Consider the following 14,981-nt stretch of genomic DNA (forward strand, 5'->3'; position numbering starts at 1 on the left):
TTCATGATAAAAATTTATAGTCTAATATTCAACTTTCTTTTTTAGATTTTTGAATTTCTCAATATCATAACTACTGTTTTATTGTCTCATTCCCGCATCATGGCTATTCCAGCCAATTTAGGCTACAGGCCAATGGTGACAGGGCTCGATGCCTGCTAACCGACAGGAGTATACTTAAATACTTCCTTAAAAGTTCGACAGAAAGATATTAATGTAGATCATGTAGCATATCCTGAGTTTCGTTCTTAAGCATCATATATTTTGCTCATACTCTCTATATTGTAGTTTCTAGGTCTTGTTGTGCAGCTTGCACACATTGTTCAAGCTCACCTCGACGCCTTTCTTAAGTCTTCTCAAAGGCGGCGAAGGGTCTCGGTTTCTTGAGACATCCTGAATTCCTTAATGGCCAGCTCTGTCGACCGTGAGGTATCAAAAAATCGTGTTGCTGTGGGCGACAGGCAGCAGGCATTCGCGCAATGATCACGGAGCACCAAGATCTCTCCGTAGCTAACAATTGACAAGCATCTTCCTCTGCAGTTCTCCTCTCTAGATCACCAGCAGGACACAGATCACCCGGAGCCAAGGATGACTAAGCAACGTGGAACACATGAGAAAATAACTTAACTGCAGAAACCCAGAATGATGGATTTCTGTCTCTATTCAACCGCCGAAATCCCATCTGGGTGCAGAACGGGGTTGATTTTGTCATTCCACCGCAGCTTGAACTCCGTTCCAAGCTCCTTCTTGATTACCGCTTGCACTGCATCCAGGACGTTAGCGAAGACGCCGAAATTCGCTGGATTCTCCTCGTCGTTCTCCCCGCCCTGGAATATACCCGTGCGGACCAAACATGTATTCCATCCGTACATGTTGCCGCCAACAATGTCTGACTGGGGGTTGTCACCAACCATGTATATGTTTTCCGGCAAGATATGCTCGTTGTGAATTTCTTTCATCCATTGCTTCATCACCTCGTCTGCGAATTTATACGTGGCTAACTCGGGCTTGCCGTACACAACACGCTCGAGATCGCCACCTGTCAACGACTTGTACATGGCCTCGATACTGATGCGGAACAGGCCCTGAGTCAACCGTGGGACGCCGTGTTCCGTGGGCATGAGCAAGTCGCCCTGCGAGAAATATATGGGTAACTGGTTATCGAGCGGGTTCTTAGCCTTCGTCTTCAGTCTACCGTTTTCACTGAGAAGAAGGTCCATGATGATCTGCATATCGGTTGCATAGTCTCGTGAGTCAGCGAAGACCATGATCGCTTCGAAGTTCATTGTGTCGAACGCTTGAACTTTCGCTTGCTTTCGCTCCTCTTCTGAAAGCTTGCTCCATGGGGAGATCGATGGATCCCATGCGAGAATGTCCTTTGGGAGGACCACGTTTTTGAATCCGTAGTCTTTGGCAACCTCTCTGATCTTGTATCCGTCGCCCCCGACCACAAGAACGGTTTCATAGTACTCAGACAATGCCTGCATTGGAGTATGGGACTGAATAAACTGATCTGTCGAAATTGGGGACCCTAATATACCACAAAGTTCTTCTACTCGGGCTGCCTCGGTCTTTCCTCCACCATTGGTGAGCAGGATATATGGAATCTTGATCCCAAGCTCGTTATCGCCGTTTAGAAGCTCCATCGCTCTGGCTGCCTCGGGGATGAGTCGCGTTCCATGAACCAACACACCGTCGATATCAAAGGCAAACGCCATGTTTTTGGCAGCTTCCACTTTTTCCTTTGACAGATCCTGTATCTGGGAGGCCAAGATGTCTCTCTTTGCGCTTGCGGCATCTCGATGCACCGAAGAAAGTCTCGACGTACGAGGAGATCTGGGAATTGGCAATGCCATGCCGAAAGAGTTTCGTGATCCTCTTCGATCCCTCATGGAGGGTGCTAAGCTGAGGTTATGCATCAGGGCGCCAGCGTCACTGATCGAACTTCTCAATGCTCGGACTTCAATTGCATTTCCTTCAAAGTGAGGGTCCGCAGGGATGCTAATCTGCCCGCCGCGGACGTGGCTCCCTTGTCTTCTATGCCAATCCCCGCCTTGATCGGCTCGAAACTTTGCGTCGTTGATATTTGCCATTTTTGCTTGACTGTGTAGCTAACCCTTCAAGCTGGATTCATGAAACCCCGCCTAAGGATGAACGAAATGAAATTAAAAGACGGAGAACAAGGAGAAGTGCAGGTACATCGAAAGCAAAGGGCAGGAGAGGAGCCTTATGGCTTTATATCCATCCACCCACTTTTTTAGGTGACCGAGAGTTTCCTAATTGAAACATGGATGTAGTGTTATTTCTACTGAATGCTCCACCTATCAGCTTACAATCCCTAAATATCATCGTTGTCTCCAGAAATTAAAGGTTTATTACTAACTCGACCAGGTCTATCGGGAGGTATTTCCTCGGGCGTAGCGGATGCGTGGGAATGATGAAACGAGCAGACTTTTACTCATTTACCGCAATTTTTCATATGCCATCTCGTCAATGCATCGGAAGTACTCCTTCACAATGGCTGCGGTATATGAGAGTGACGTCGGGTGGCGGAGGCAGCTCCACCACTGTCGGAGCGATTGCTTGAGTGATGGGCCAATGAAGCTGGCTACTGCGAGTGACCAGAGATCATCAACATGACACGTTATGAGCGATGTTTGATTTTGCACTGCTTTGAATTGCAGAGGCTTTCTCTGGGCGAGCTCCTTGAAGCGCAACATAATAGAAGTGAGCTGGAAAGTTTTGATTTGACCTAAGCTCGATCAAAGTGAGCAATGGCCGTCGATCATCGTACCGGCTTGCCAGTTAGTTAGACCCTAAACCCTAATTTGTACACAGTTTTCCTTTTCCCTGGGCATCTGCGATGACTTCATCCATTCAGCCGCCAGGCCACCTTTTTAACCACGTTGTGGCTTGTTTCCGTGAAAACTCTGATTTTTATGGATCACTGAGTTTGCTTAAAATCAGGAAAAGCGTCATTGCCCCGTTTGACAGTGGGAATATCTCGGAAATAATAGATAGACAGCTATGAGGGCTAAAATGAAACCCGTCTTGTGGAGCACTGGGGACCACGGGCGGGTATGCTTTTCCTTGATTACCTTGCCCCTTTGACATTTAGCTGCTGGGGCATGCTGTTTATGCTATGAATTAATGAAATTTAATTTGGTTCCTGAGCAATGCATTGCTGTCGAGAATAGCTGTTTGTCTCTCGGCATATCAGTTAATCAGATTACAAGAGCAGCCTTCGCCTTGTATCTGCCTCTATTTTTTATTTTTTTTTTTTTTTATATTTACTTTTATTTGTTTTAATACTAGATCAGCAGCTATGTCGCAAGATATCACGTTTAAGCTTAGCAATGGCGTCACAATTCCCGGTCTGGGGTTTGGAACGTTCTCAAACGAGGGCGCCAAAGGAGAAACATACAAGGCCGTGCTTCACGCTCTGAAGGTTGGATACAGACACCTGGACTGCGCTTGGTTCTACATGAATGAGGACGAAGTTGGCCAGGCGATCAAAGATTTCCTCAAGGAGAACCCATCTGTCAAACGATCTGATTTGTTTGTTACTACCAAAGTATGGAGTCATTTGCACGAGTTCGATGAGGTGCAGTGGTCCTTGAACAATTCCCTGAAGAACCTGCAGCTGGATTATGTGGATCTGTTCTTGGTTCATTGGCCAATTGCTGCTGAGAAAGATGAGAATTATATGCCGAAGCTTGGACCTGATGGCAAGGTGGGAAGACCCCTCTTACCTTTTTTTTTTCCTTTTTCTCTTTGTTTCGCTTAATGAGCTACACTCTGTAGTTTCTATTGAAAAAGGCTTTTTCAGTCTATTGGGGTTGAACAGAACGCTAAATCATATATCTATTCAATACCAACAGTACGTTATCAAGGAAGAGTTAACCAATAACCCCGAGCCGACATGGCGTGCAATGGAAGCGCTCTACAATGCTGGAAAGACCAGAGCCATTGGCCTCTCAAACTTCACTATTCCCGGCATCAAGCAGATTCTCTCCTTCGCCAAAGTGGCCCCACACGTTAACCAGATCGAAATTCACCCTTTCCTGCCCAACTCCGAGTTGGTTGAATTTTGCTTTTCACAGAACATCTTGCCAGAAGCGTACTCTCCACTGGGGTCTCAGAACCAAGTCCCCAACACAGGCGAGAAGGTTGCTACAGATCCGACGCTTAATGCCATTGCGAAAGAAGGTGGCCATACGCTTGCTCAGGTGTTGATTGCGTGGGGATTGAAGAGAGGCTACGTCGTGTTGCCGAAGAGCTCGACCCCGTCACGCATTGAGAGCAATTTCAAAGAGATCGAGTTGACACAAGAACAGTTTGAGGCGGTCAATCGGGTGGCTCAGGGAAGGCACTGTCGTTTCGTTAACATGAAGGATGCTTTCGGGTATGATGTTTGGCCAGAGGAAAGCGCTTAATTGATAGGGAGTTGCGGAAGAGAATTAGTTAATGAGGCTCACAGCTATGCACCTGGATGAAAGTCTTGGTCTTTATATTGTCCATAGCCTTGCTCTGACCTGTCATTGAGATGATCTTGTGATATGAATCGTTGGTGCTGATGCGATGTTTCCTATGCTATTCCTTGTCTTGGTAGGATTACTCCGTATATCATTAGAAGACTTGATGATTCGGCATGCCGAAGCATTTGTCAGGACTCAGGAGCTAGGTGGTTGTTTATAACCGAGTTTCATAGCGGGCGGCCAACGGATTAGCCCGGATGCGCCCCCAAGGCCTAAGCAGCGAGGACCCAGGTAACCCCCGCGGTTCCTGGAGCTTGAGTTTCACAACACGGCTCTCTCACTCTGCACCTTTTACGTCTACTCCAGTTATGCCTTCCTAGAGCGCGCGTATTTCTTTCTTATGTTGGTTAGGCAAAATGCCAATGGCTTCTGCTTCTCGTCTGCTTGGCCAGCAGATACGCGTTTGCTACCAAGCCCGCCCAAGCGCGTTTACAGCAGTAACTTTGCGGAGAGGATTCAAAGCTGACGCAGGATCGAAATCAAGAATCCCAGATTTTGCTTTCGCATTTGAGTAAACCACACCCATCTTCTCTTTTGTGTGAATATGCCCCTCTCTAAATCGATACTAGTATAGATGGCGTTCTCCTCCGAGCTTCTCGTCCCCTTCCGGGGGCTGCTAGATCCCTCTCGCTTCTCGAGAAGAATCGAATCCCGTTCATATTGTTGACGAATGGCGGCGGTATGTCTGAGTTTGAGAGAATCGGACAATTGAACGATCGATTGGGCCTTCAGCTTGATCATAGTCGCATTATTCAGAGTCACACCCCTTTCGCGGAGCTGGTCGCAGGCAAGAAGGAGCAAGAACCGTTGGCAGATAAATGCGTGCTGGTTGTTGGTGGGCCAGAGGATAAATGTCGCAATGTGGCTAAGCAGTATGGCTTTCAGCGTTCACAATGGGTTGGGATTCGCTAACTCTCCGGTTAGATACGGATTCAAGTCTGTGGTGACCCCTGCTGATATCTTCATGGCACATCCTTCAATCTGGCCGTTTTCAACGGGTTTTCACGATTACTATAAACGATTTGCACAGCCTATCTCGATGCCAATCAATGGAGAATCCCCCGGAAACCTGAAAGTCGACGCCATACTGGTCTTTAACGATCCAAGGGATTGGGCGTTAGATATCCAAGTCATCGTCGACTTGCTGCTCTCGCGCCAAGGCGTTGTCGGAACCTACTCTGACAAGAACAATCGGAAGGATTTGCCAAACCGCGGCTATCAACAAGATGGACAGCCTAAGCTATACTTTTCTAATCCGGATTTATTATGGGCTGCAGCGTATCATCTACCACGACTTGGCCAAGGAGGATTCGCCGCAGCGCTGCAGGGAGTTTGGGGTGCTCTCACCGGTGGCCCTTCTACTGGTGTGCAACTACAAAGCACAGTCATTGGTAAACCTCATCAGTCTACTTATGAGTTCGCTGAGAAACGTTTAATTGAACAGAGAGAAAGCTCCTTCAAAGGAGCAGATTTGGTTCCCCTTCGTGACGTTTATATGATTGGTGATAACCCTGAATCTGATATTAGAGGAGCCAATTCCTTTCAAAGTGCCACTGGGACCGATTGGACATCCATACTCGTGAAAACAGGGGTCTACCGCGGCGCTGAACCAGCCTGGCAGCCGAAGGTTATTGTGAACGGGGTCCAGGATGCTGTTGAGTGGGCTTTGAGAGAATCCCAGTGGCCGGTCGTTTGACCGGGGAATAAGAAAATCTGTGACTCTTTTATGCTCTGCTTTGGAGTTTTCAATACCCATCTCGCGCGAGCGCCTGTTTGTCTCGACCGTACGTATATACAATGTGCCGTTTAAAAATGTAATACTTCAACGTTAGACACATACTATGGATTAGCGGGAAAGAAATTCGAGCTAATTAAAATCTAATTCAGTCACCAATTCTTTCTAATCCATGCGAGTAATATGACTCACGCGTGATGAAGTAGGGGTCAACAGGATACCAACTAGGGCTTAGGGCTTGGAAAACTCGGTGGGGGTGACGATGGCGGGGATGATTCATCGCGCATCTTGCAATCTCCCGCTATGTCCTCCATTGCTTGTCTTATTTAATACCCGCCACATTCCTCAGGTCCCTCTGGCTACAATCATAGTTTCGATTCCGATATCTTTCCATTAGCGACCCATTTCCGGGAACTTTTATGCCCGTCATGGAGCCGTCATCCACGACATTACCCCACCATCCCAAGGGCGGCGAGCAGCCACAGCAGCCTGAAGGAAGTGCGACTGCAGAGTCTGCGGCGCCGGCAGCACCAAGCAAAAGTGCATTGAAGAAAGCTGCCAAAGAGAAGGCTAAAGCTGAGAAGGCCGCTCAACGCGCCGCCCAAGAGAAGGCTCAGGCCCAGGCAAGCCAGGCCGCTGACACTGCCAAGGACCTGTACGGCAAGATGCCAGAAACCGACGAATTCCCCCAGGTTACAAACTTCCCCCAATTCGGCTCTGAAGACTTTTACGAGAAGGAAGTCACGGTGGTTGCAAGAGTTGACAATGCGCGCGTTCAGAGTGCAAAGCTTGCATTCTTGATGCTGAGACAACAAGGCAAGAAAGTGCAGGCGGTTATTTTCGCGAAGGAACCTATTTCGAAACAGATGGTGAAATACACGGGCGGTCTGAATGTCAATTCAATTGTGCAGGTTACCGGTATTGTCAAGAAGCCAGAGATCCCGGTGAACTCGGCGACATACAGCAATATGGAATTGCATATTACAAAGATTTACATGATTGCGCAGGCTGCCCAGCAACTCCCTATGCAGGTCAAGGACGCGGAAAGACCGCCGCCCGAGTCCAATGAAGAAGGGCAGGTTGATTCCGAAGGCACGCCGATTGTGACTTTGAAGACTCGGCTTGATAACCGGATTTTAGATCTCCAGACCGAAACCAGTCAGGCAATTACCTGGATTTCTAGTGGTGTTGCACAACTGTTCGCAGAGTTCATGTTGAAGAGTGGTGCAAGGTGGATTTTCACATCAAAGCTTTCTGGTGCGGCTACTGAAGGTGGTGCCGATGTTTTCGAATTGGGTTATTTCAAGAGAAAGGCGTACCTCTCCCAGAGTCCCCAACTAGGAAAACAAATGTGTATCGCCGGCGACATGATGAACGTGTTCGAGATTGGCCCCGTGTTTAGAGCTGAAGAGAGCAACACTCATCGCCATTTGACTGAGGTAAGTGGGCCATCTAGGCAATGATCGTATCACTATTGATCTGATGAGTATTTAGTTCATTGGTCTCGATTTTGAACGAACATTCCATCGTCATTATCATGAGGTTCTATCATTTGCGGAAGAACTTCTGGTGTTTATTCTCTCGGAATTGAAGACCCGCTATAAGGATCAAATTGAGGTTATTCAAAAATCCTATCCTAAAGCTGGAGACTTCCGCTTGCCCAAGGATGGCAAAGCCCTTCGACTTAAATATATGGACGGGATTGCTCTGTTGAAAGAGGCAGGCGTCGATGTGTCCGAACAGGAGAGATTCGAAAACGATCTTACCACAGCTATGGAGAAGCAGCTTGGACGAATCATCCGTGAAAGGTATGACACCGACTTCTACGTCCTCGACAAGTTCCCAAGCGCTGTGCGCCCATTTTACACAAAGGCATGCCCTGAAGATCCCACTTTCTCTAACTCGTACGACTTCTTCATGAGAGGCGAGGAAATTATGTCCGGCGCCCAGCGTATCAACGTGGCCGAAGAACTTGAAGCTGCTATGATAGCTCGCGGTGTTGATCCCAAGGCCGAGGGGTTCGAGGACTATCTGGGTGCTTTCCGGCAGGGATGTGCCCCCCATGCTGGCGGAGGTCTTGGATTGAACCGCATTGTAATGTTTTTCCTCGGGCTGCCTAACATTCGGTTGGCAACATTATTCCCTCGTGATCCTCAGAGACTGCGGCCGTAGAACGGATATTATCACCTGTACTCCGTAAGTGCTTGGTTAAAGAGTGCTATGTACTCCTTAGATAGAATCAAGAAAATACAACCATATTTCAAAGAAAGGAATCCCTGCTATGAAAGGTGTGAAATCATGAAGAATGGCGCATCGGAAAACAATCTTGGTGTCTTGGAAGCACGCGACACGAACGCGACTTTGCCTGTGAAACCATTTCTTGGCGCCACAGATACTTTGCACTCGACTTTGACGCTCGTGACATCTCTTTCGAGATAGCTGACGTGACAAGATATTGTCGCTAGCATGTCCGTGAAGCGTAAAACCCCAACTTCAATGCCTGCTGATTCGCCCAGCACGAAAAGATCTCGTGTTTCGGCTTCAGAGCAACAGGACGACGGTGCCGAAAGCTCCTCGTCGAAGTCGCCAAACACCACCCATAAATACCCAAGAAGCGACCCGGTTTTCGGCCAAAAACACGCTTTCCCCGGTTTAGACGACGATGATAGTGATGAACTGCTCTACGGTCCTCCGGAAGATGGCCTTCAGTATCTGCGCATGGTCAGGTGAGTTACGCCTCAAGGCCCTTTACCGTCTACTCTTATGCATCGGCTAAGTCTTTTTAACCTGCCTCCTTTGGTGTTTCCTTTAGTGTACAGAACATGAATGGCTAATGCTTCTCCTCCGTAACTTGCTCTGCGGGCGTGATTTGATACAGATCGGAAGCTAAGAACCTCCCGGCCATTTTTATCTCACAGGAGCGGTTGGTGAATGGCAACGGAAACAATCTTGTTGAGCAAGAGACCGGGGCTCAATTAGGGACTGATAAAGCTGGGCCTGGCGGGTATTACTCAGATGGAGTCTACGTGGCACTTTCTATGGCTACTGAAGCAGTCGTTCCCTTCGAACCTGAGAATGATGAAGGGACCACTGATCCGCAGGAAATTTACTATAATCTCCTTTATCATCGGTTCCGGCTACTGCGTTCGACATTAAAGTGCGTTCCTACGGCTGATGCGATTGCGTCGCTAGACGATCAACATCCAATTTCTCTGCCTGATGATCACAAGCATGCGAGGCTGGTATGGCGAGGGCTGTTGCAAACTGTCGATCCACAAATGGTTCAGATTGCTTGTATGGACCCGGAAGATGTCCTGCGCGTATTGGCTGTTGTGACACGGTCGATATCTGATGCAGTAAAGAGCAAAGAGACCGTGCGGGTGAAGAGGCTAGCTGCATGGGCGTGGGGGCTTCTGGGCCGGTGCAGAGAAGTTGGCGAGATGGGAAGTGAGGAAGTGGCAGATATAAGGGAGCTTGGGAAACGGGCAGTGAAGATATTGCTAAAAGTCAGGGAGATTGAAGAGCAAGGCTATGCTGCGAAACATCAGCAAAACGTGCAAGTCGATGTGGCTAACGTTGTCCAAAGTGTTGCTGATGCTGAAGAGGAATGCACCGAGGGTGGGAATGAAGGACTTGGCATAAACGAAATTGCTCTTAATTCTGTGTCTGAGGAAGATCAACTGGAGGCAGCAAAAGCACGACTACGGGCTCGGCTTGCTTCTATAGTTTCAGATGACAATGTTGTCGCGAATCAGGAAGCTGGCCCTTTGAACATGGCCCAAAATGAGGCGGCTGAAAGCGAAGATGATGCTGAAGCTGCCGAGCTACGGAAACAAACGCGTGCTATGCTTGACATGATTATCAGCATCGTTGGGGAATTTTATGGCCAGCGCGATCTGCTCGAGTCTCGGGACCTCTGGGAAGAAGGGGAAAAGGGATGGATGTCTTGATTGTTTACAGCTATCCGACGGATCTAAAATGGCAGATGGAAGGAGAATTCTACATGGAATGCTCGGTACACTTTGATGTGAACGGATACAGGGAGCTTCAGATGCGGTTTCAAATTATATATGAAATTGAACATTCGTCTTATAATTCCACCGGGCTTTGTGTATTATTCTATATTTGGAAAAGTAGCAAAAAGGCCTGCGACACACAATTTAAGGTTGTCGAGCCGTCCTCGTGCTTGTTGCCCCGGCACCACACGCCCCGAAATCCATGCCAATGACGCACGGTTGGGCATCCCCATCTCTTCCACTTTCCGCCCATTTTCCGAGCATCGAAGTGAGCGCAGCAAGCACCCATGGTTAACTAGTGAAAATGATATTCTAAATCCTTTGACAATACTTTAACCGCTTAGGATACTTTACCAGGCTATAACAACGCCTGTCATGGCACCCTTTGTGGAGATATCCATCCCGACAACGGCAGTCTCCAATACTCCGAAAACCTACACGATTTACAATGTCGCAATCCGCTTACCGCTCCGATCATTTACTATTCAGAAGCGCTATTCCGATTTTACTTCACTTCACAGTTTGCTGATAGAACAGACTTCCCTCCCTCCGCCCGCTCCTCTTCCTCCAAAGTCCTGGCTCTCCAAAACGACCACGAACGCTACATTACTCGAAGAAAGGCGAAAAGGTCTAGAAGCATATCTTCAAAGCATAAACAAATCTGAAGACTCTCGATGGCGTGACTCCAGTGCATGGCGAATGTTCCTCAACCTCCCTAGCGCAGCCCTGAGTAATGCCCCTTCTCGTGCGTCAAGCTTACATGCTGCCATTACCGGTCCCGGTACAGCCCCAATAACTGATCCTACAACCTGGCTCGATTGCCATCGAGATGTCAAATCCCACCTACATGATGCAAGACTGCATCTGACGAGAAGGGACCAGGAATCTACGCCCCAAAAACAACATGAGTGCTCCGCGCAAGCGAAGAGCAGCTTGGTTAAAACTGGCACGATGCTCGGAGCACTCGAAAACGGGTTGAAGAATCTCGGTGATAAATATGGATGGGGTGAGGCAAATCTTGGCGAGGGAGAGCTACGGCGCAGAAAGGACCTGCTGGCAAGCGCCCAAAAGGAAAAAGAAGGCTTGGAGAACTTACTAAATGCCATGGCTACCAAGAGTAAATTGGACTCTGCGGTGGCTTCAATACAGGATAAACAGGCGCTTATTGGGAGTAGCCGGAATAAACCGAAGGTTGGAAGAATCTTAGGCAAGGAGACAGAGGAAACTAGGCAGCTGGATAATGATGGCGTGCTACAGCTGCAGAAACAGATTATGGAGAATCAGGATGCTGGCATTGACGAGCTACGAAAGATTGTGGCAAGACAAAAGGAGCTTGGTATCGCGATCAATAACGAGCTCGAGGTTCAGAATGCTATGTTGAATATCGTTGATGAGGATGCTGAAAGGTTTGCTCTCTCCCACTCATGCTTGACGATAATGCTGCTGACAATTTACTCCAGAGTTGGGAGAAAGATCCAGGTTGGAAGGAAACGAGCAGACAAGATCTCGTAGTTCCTAAACTCTGTCTTACATCCAGCATTATATGCTTTCGATTTCTTACCATCCTGGTGATTTCTTTAACAGTGTTAACACAGCACTCTTTTTTGGTTGTTTCTGCGCGAGCAAGATTGCCTAAGTGCAATGAGTTTCAACATGTTACAACTAACTATACCCAAGTTATGATTCCACCTGTACGCCTATTGATGAGTCCTGCTTGAAACCTGAGAGGAAAATAATCATCAGGGAACGGGTTGCAATGATCGCCTATACTGTAGTAGGCCGAGAGGACAAAAACTGCCATATAAATTAGTCCTAAGTTGCATGAGGGAAATACACAAAGGCTTTGTTTTCTTACCTCTCGAGCTTGTTCCTCTGTTATGTCTGATATATCCAAAGCCTTTTGATCAATTAAGCCCAATCTACTTTTTCGGATAAGCCACCACATTTCTCTTCTATCTCCCCCCAGCTTATCATCCAGTAACTTTTCCTTCAAACCCCGAATGAAGTCATTATACAAACCTGGCTCTTCATACGCGATCAATTCCTCTCTCATGGTCCCTATACCTTCAATAGCTCGGTCATAATTGATATCACCGAGACTCTGTCTGATTTGATCTTCAATGATGGCGGACATTTGTTTGACTGCATCACTGATTGCGCTGATATCTTCTGTGTTTGCCAGAGTTTGCTTGAATTCAGGTATAGGATTTTCTGGTGATATTTTGAGACGCTTTTCGCCACGAAGTAGATCGTCAACATTCAGCCCCGAGAGTGGCTTGTCAGCTTCTCGACGTCGTTTACGGCCTTTCGCTTTAGGTGGAACTATCACAACTGTGAGCATATTGGTAGTTTGTGTAGCAAATAGGCTTACCCTTTTTCACGGCAGAAATGGAAATAAGATCTCTTAAAGAATCATGGCTCTTTTTGACCAACTCCTCTGGCCAATGTGATAGCTTTTCCAAGACCTTGGGGACTGGAGGAAGAGGTTTAGTCGGGTGCACGGCACGCCAACGAATCGCCTGATCAATTCGATGAACAAGAGGCGAGTAACAGTCTTCTAGCGCCAATGATTGAAATGGGTCCCTGTCCCCCACATTAGCAACTGGCTTTAATCAAAGCTCCTCGTCGACCTTACCCGTTTTCATCAAACTCAGAGAGATCCATATCCTCAACATATTTACCCATTGTTTCCAGAAGATCGTCACTCGGAAGGTTTCGGTGCTCCTTCACCACTTTCCCCGATACCGTGACTATCTTGTCGAGGGGAGGAAAGCGATAAGATCTAGTATCTTCAGCAAATGGGAGTTGCACTTCTAGAAGGCATTCAAAGTCTGTTTCAATTAATGGCGCAAGGAGTACCATCAGAGGTGGTTTTCCATCCTTGGTAACCAATCTCCCAATAGCATAGTATTCTAGTTCAAAAAGCGCATGAATCATGGAAGATAGAGCTAGAATGGCCTTGTCGTTTATTTTTTGTGCTATTATGACGTTAGAAGTTGACATGTTCATGTAGCGCTCATACTAACAAACGAATTAGCGAGCGCATCAATCTAAGGATGGAAGATGGGGCTATACGTTTTCGCTTTGTATGAATCCAATGAACTCGAGTGCGGCAGTGGTGTCGAGCTTGGTGATAACTTCATCCGATTCACTAATATGCACTGCAGTGCGACCGTACTCGTAACCTTTTGCAAGGTCGTCCCGTTCGACTTCTTTTTTTCCTCCTGGTGCGTTTTCATCAATAACCTGGTACGAACGAGCGTTTCGAACGCCCGATAGATTATTACTCGCATTAGCGGTTTCAACAGTTGAGTCTCCGTTCTGTAAGGTCACAGATGATTCCGCTGTACTCTGTCCCTTGGGAGGTGCAATGGATAAGGCAAACGCGCTTGCGGCTGGTGGACGTGCGACGTAGGTTCGATAATACCTCTCCACTTGGATGGTCAAACCCGTTGAATATTGCGAAGGATCTCCTAGCCGTAAATCACCTCTGAAAGACGGAATCCCTCTTACGACCTTGATTCGCGGAGTAGTCATTTCCTCGACGGCCTGGGCAAGGGTTCCGTATGCTCCATCAGCGTCATCGGCTAATATTTTTAGGACGGATTCATTTTTAGTCTACAGGATGTTAGTATCAAAATTTCCCTAGGGATGATAACAGGTGTTCACTTTGAACGGGTCTTTATCCTCCTCTTTAAACCCGTAATCTGGATCATCAAAGTCCACGCCCCTGATTTCGTTAGCACACCCAGCATAAGTAGCTCATACCCAAAACATACAGGATCACAAGTTCTATGCCTTCTTCCTTAATCTTGCTGACAATGCTGTCAATACCATCCGAGTCCATCGTGCTTCTTCCATCTGTGACAAGCACAATTTTGCGCTTGTATTTTAGTCTTTTGCAGTATCGCACAATCATGTCTATGGCCAGAATGATAGACGATATTGCTTCATAAGTATTAGCTGGATATTACAAGAAATGAGTGCCCTCAATTTCTACTCCTACCGTCTCCTTGATTTGTATTACTTGGCTTGACCAAGTCGCGTAATTTGCGAATATCAGGCATCAACATCCTGAGAAGGCATTAATAAAAATGCAGAGATAAACAGCATTGAGCAACGTACTGTCCAATCTCTTGAAAAACTGACAAATGAGCGTAGCTCTCTTCCTCATCCTTCTCCCACAGTGGATTTGAAGAGCCTATGGAGACATTAAACCTGGTGCCTCATATTGAAAAGGCAGCATCCTCACCATCTGTCCTCAAGCCAACGACCCCAACAGTGGCCGTCTTTCGGCCTGTAGAAACCTGAAACAAATTGTTAATAAGAGGTAAACACAATACCCTTGAGAACTTGCCTACCGTTGTCGTGATCCTATCCCAGACATAAAGCATCATCCAATCTAGATCTGAGATGGTTCTTCCACCGCGGCACTTCCCCATAGAGTGCCCGACATCCACAATATACACGGTAGCCTCCTTTTCAGCCATTGTACTTGATCAATGGGTTTCAACAGACAAAATTGAGGATCGGGAAGAGAAATCGTTCGCAGCCTTCTCTTCTGACTGCTATCGACCGGTCCTCCAGGCAGACGCGTCTCGCCGTGGACGTTTCTGCTGAGACACGAAAGCACATGACATCATTTGCTGACTCATCAAGCTGCTTTGTCCCAACGTCACTCGATCAGCTCCAAGC

The 14,981-nt window shown here is 47.4% G+C and overlaps 7 protein-coding genes across 7 annotated transcripts; 5 read left to right on the forward strand and 2 right to left on the reverse strand.

Annotated features, from left to right (window-relative positions):
- Positions 1 to 210: 210 nt before the first annotated feature.
- Positions 211 to 2,168, reverse strand: CIMG_01810 (TIGR01456 family HAD hydrolase). Its single transcript, XM_001248038.2, has one exon. It carries the CDS (start codon positions 2,088 to 2,090, stop codon positions 657 to 659), a length of 1,434 nt encoding a protein of 477 aa, XP_001248039.1. The 5' UTR covers positions 2,091 to 2,168; the 3' UTR covers positions 211 to 656.
- Positions 2,169 to 3,322: 1,154 nt separating this feature from the next.
- CIMG_01809 (glycerol dehydrogenase) lies at positions 3,323 to 4,433 on the forward strand (the record flags this gene model as incomplete). The annotated part of the gene is made up of 2 exons (XM_001248037.1): positions 3,323 to 3,730; positions 3,879 to 4,433. The coding sequence occupies 2 exons, from the start codon at positions 3,323 to 3,325 to the stop codon at positions 4,431 to 4,433; spliced, it is 963 nt and encodes a 320-aa protein (XP_001248038.1).
- A 458-nt stretch (positions 4,434 to 4,891) lies between these two features.
- On the forward strand, positions 4,892 to 6,231 carry CIMG_01808 (HAD-superfamily hydrolase; the record flags this gene model as incomplete). Its single annotated transcript, XM_001248036.2, has 3 exons — positions 4,892 to 5,046; positions 5,105 to 5,407; positions 5,460 to 6,231. 3 exons carry the CDS (start codon positions 4,892 to 4,894, stop codon positions 6,229 to 6,231), a joined length of 1,230 nt encoding a protein of 409 aa, XP_001248037.2.
- A 363-nt stretch (positions 6,232 to 6,594) lies between these two features.
- CIMG_01807 (aspartyl-tRNA synthetase) lies at positions 6,595 to 8,544 on the forward strand. The gene is made up of 2 exons (XM_001248035.2): positions 6,595 to 7,709; positions 7,765 to 8,544. The coding sequence occupies exons 1-2, from the start codon at positions 6,690 to 6,692 to the stop codon at positions 8,440 to 8,442; spliced, it is 1,698 nt and encodes a 565-aa protein (XP_001248036.1). The 5' UTR covers positions 6,595 to 6,689; the 3' UTR covers positions 8,443 to 8,544.
- A 165-nt stretch (positions 8,545 to 8,709) lies between these two features.
- On the forward strand, positions 8,710 to 10,449 carry CIMG_01806 (uncharacterized protein). The gene is made up of 2 exons (XM_001248034.2): positions 8,710 to 8,996; positions 9,149 to 10,449. Exons 1-2 carry the CDS (start codon positions 8,737 to 8,739, stop codon positions 10,218 to 10,220), a joined length of 1,332 nt encoding a protein of 443 aa, XP_001248035.1. The 5' UTR covers positions 8,710 to 8,736; the 3' UTR covers positions 10,221 to 10,449.
- Positions 10,450 to 10,550: 101 nt separating this feature from the next.
- CIMG_01805 (SNARE complex subunit) lies at positions 10,551 to 11,947 on the forward strand. Its single transcript, XM_001248033.2, has 2 exons — positions 10,551 to 11,692; positions 11,747 to 11,947. Exons 1-2 carry the CDS (start codon positions 10,662 to 10,664, stop codon positions 11,796 to 11,798), a joined length of 1,083 nt encoding a protein of 360 aa, XP_001248034.1. The 5' UTR covers positions 10,551 to 10,661; the 3' UTR covers positions 11,799 to 11,947.
- A 25-nt stretch (positions 11,948 to 11,972) lies between these two features.
- CIMG_01804 (ATP-dependent DNA helicase II subunit 2) lies at positions 11,973 to 14,776 on the reverse strand (the record flags this gene model as incomplete). Its single annotated transcript, XM_001248032.2, has 11 exons — positions 11,973 to 12,080; positions 12,142 to 12,608; positions 12,658 to 12,869; positions 12,922 to 13,307; positions 13,362 to 13,904; positions 13,956 to 14,016; positions 14,066 to 14,249; positions 14,293 to 14,360; positions 14,412 to 14,487; positions 14,539 to 14,593; positions 14,630 to 14,776. 11 exons carry the CDS (start codon positions 14,774 to 14,776, stop codon positions 12,051 to 12,053), a joined length of 2,229 nt encoding a protein of 742 aa, XP_001248033.2. The 3' UTR covers positions 11,973 to 12,050.
- Positions 14,777 to 14,981: the final 205 nt, after the last annotated feature.

This window comes from Coccidioides immitis (assembly GCF_000149335.2).
Source record: "Coccidioides immitis RS genomic scaffold supercont3.1, whole genome shotgun sequence".
Lineage (NCBI taxonomy): Eukaryota > Fungi > Ascomycota > Eurotiomycetes > Onygenales > Onygenaceae > Coccidioides > Coccidioides immitis.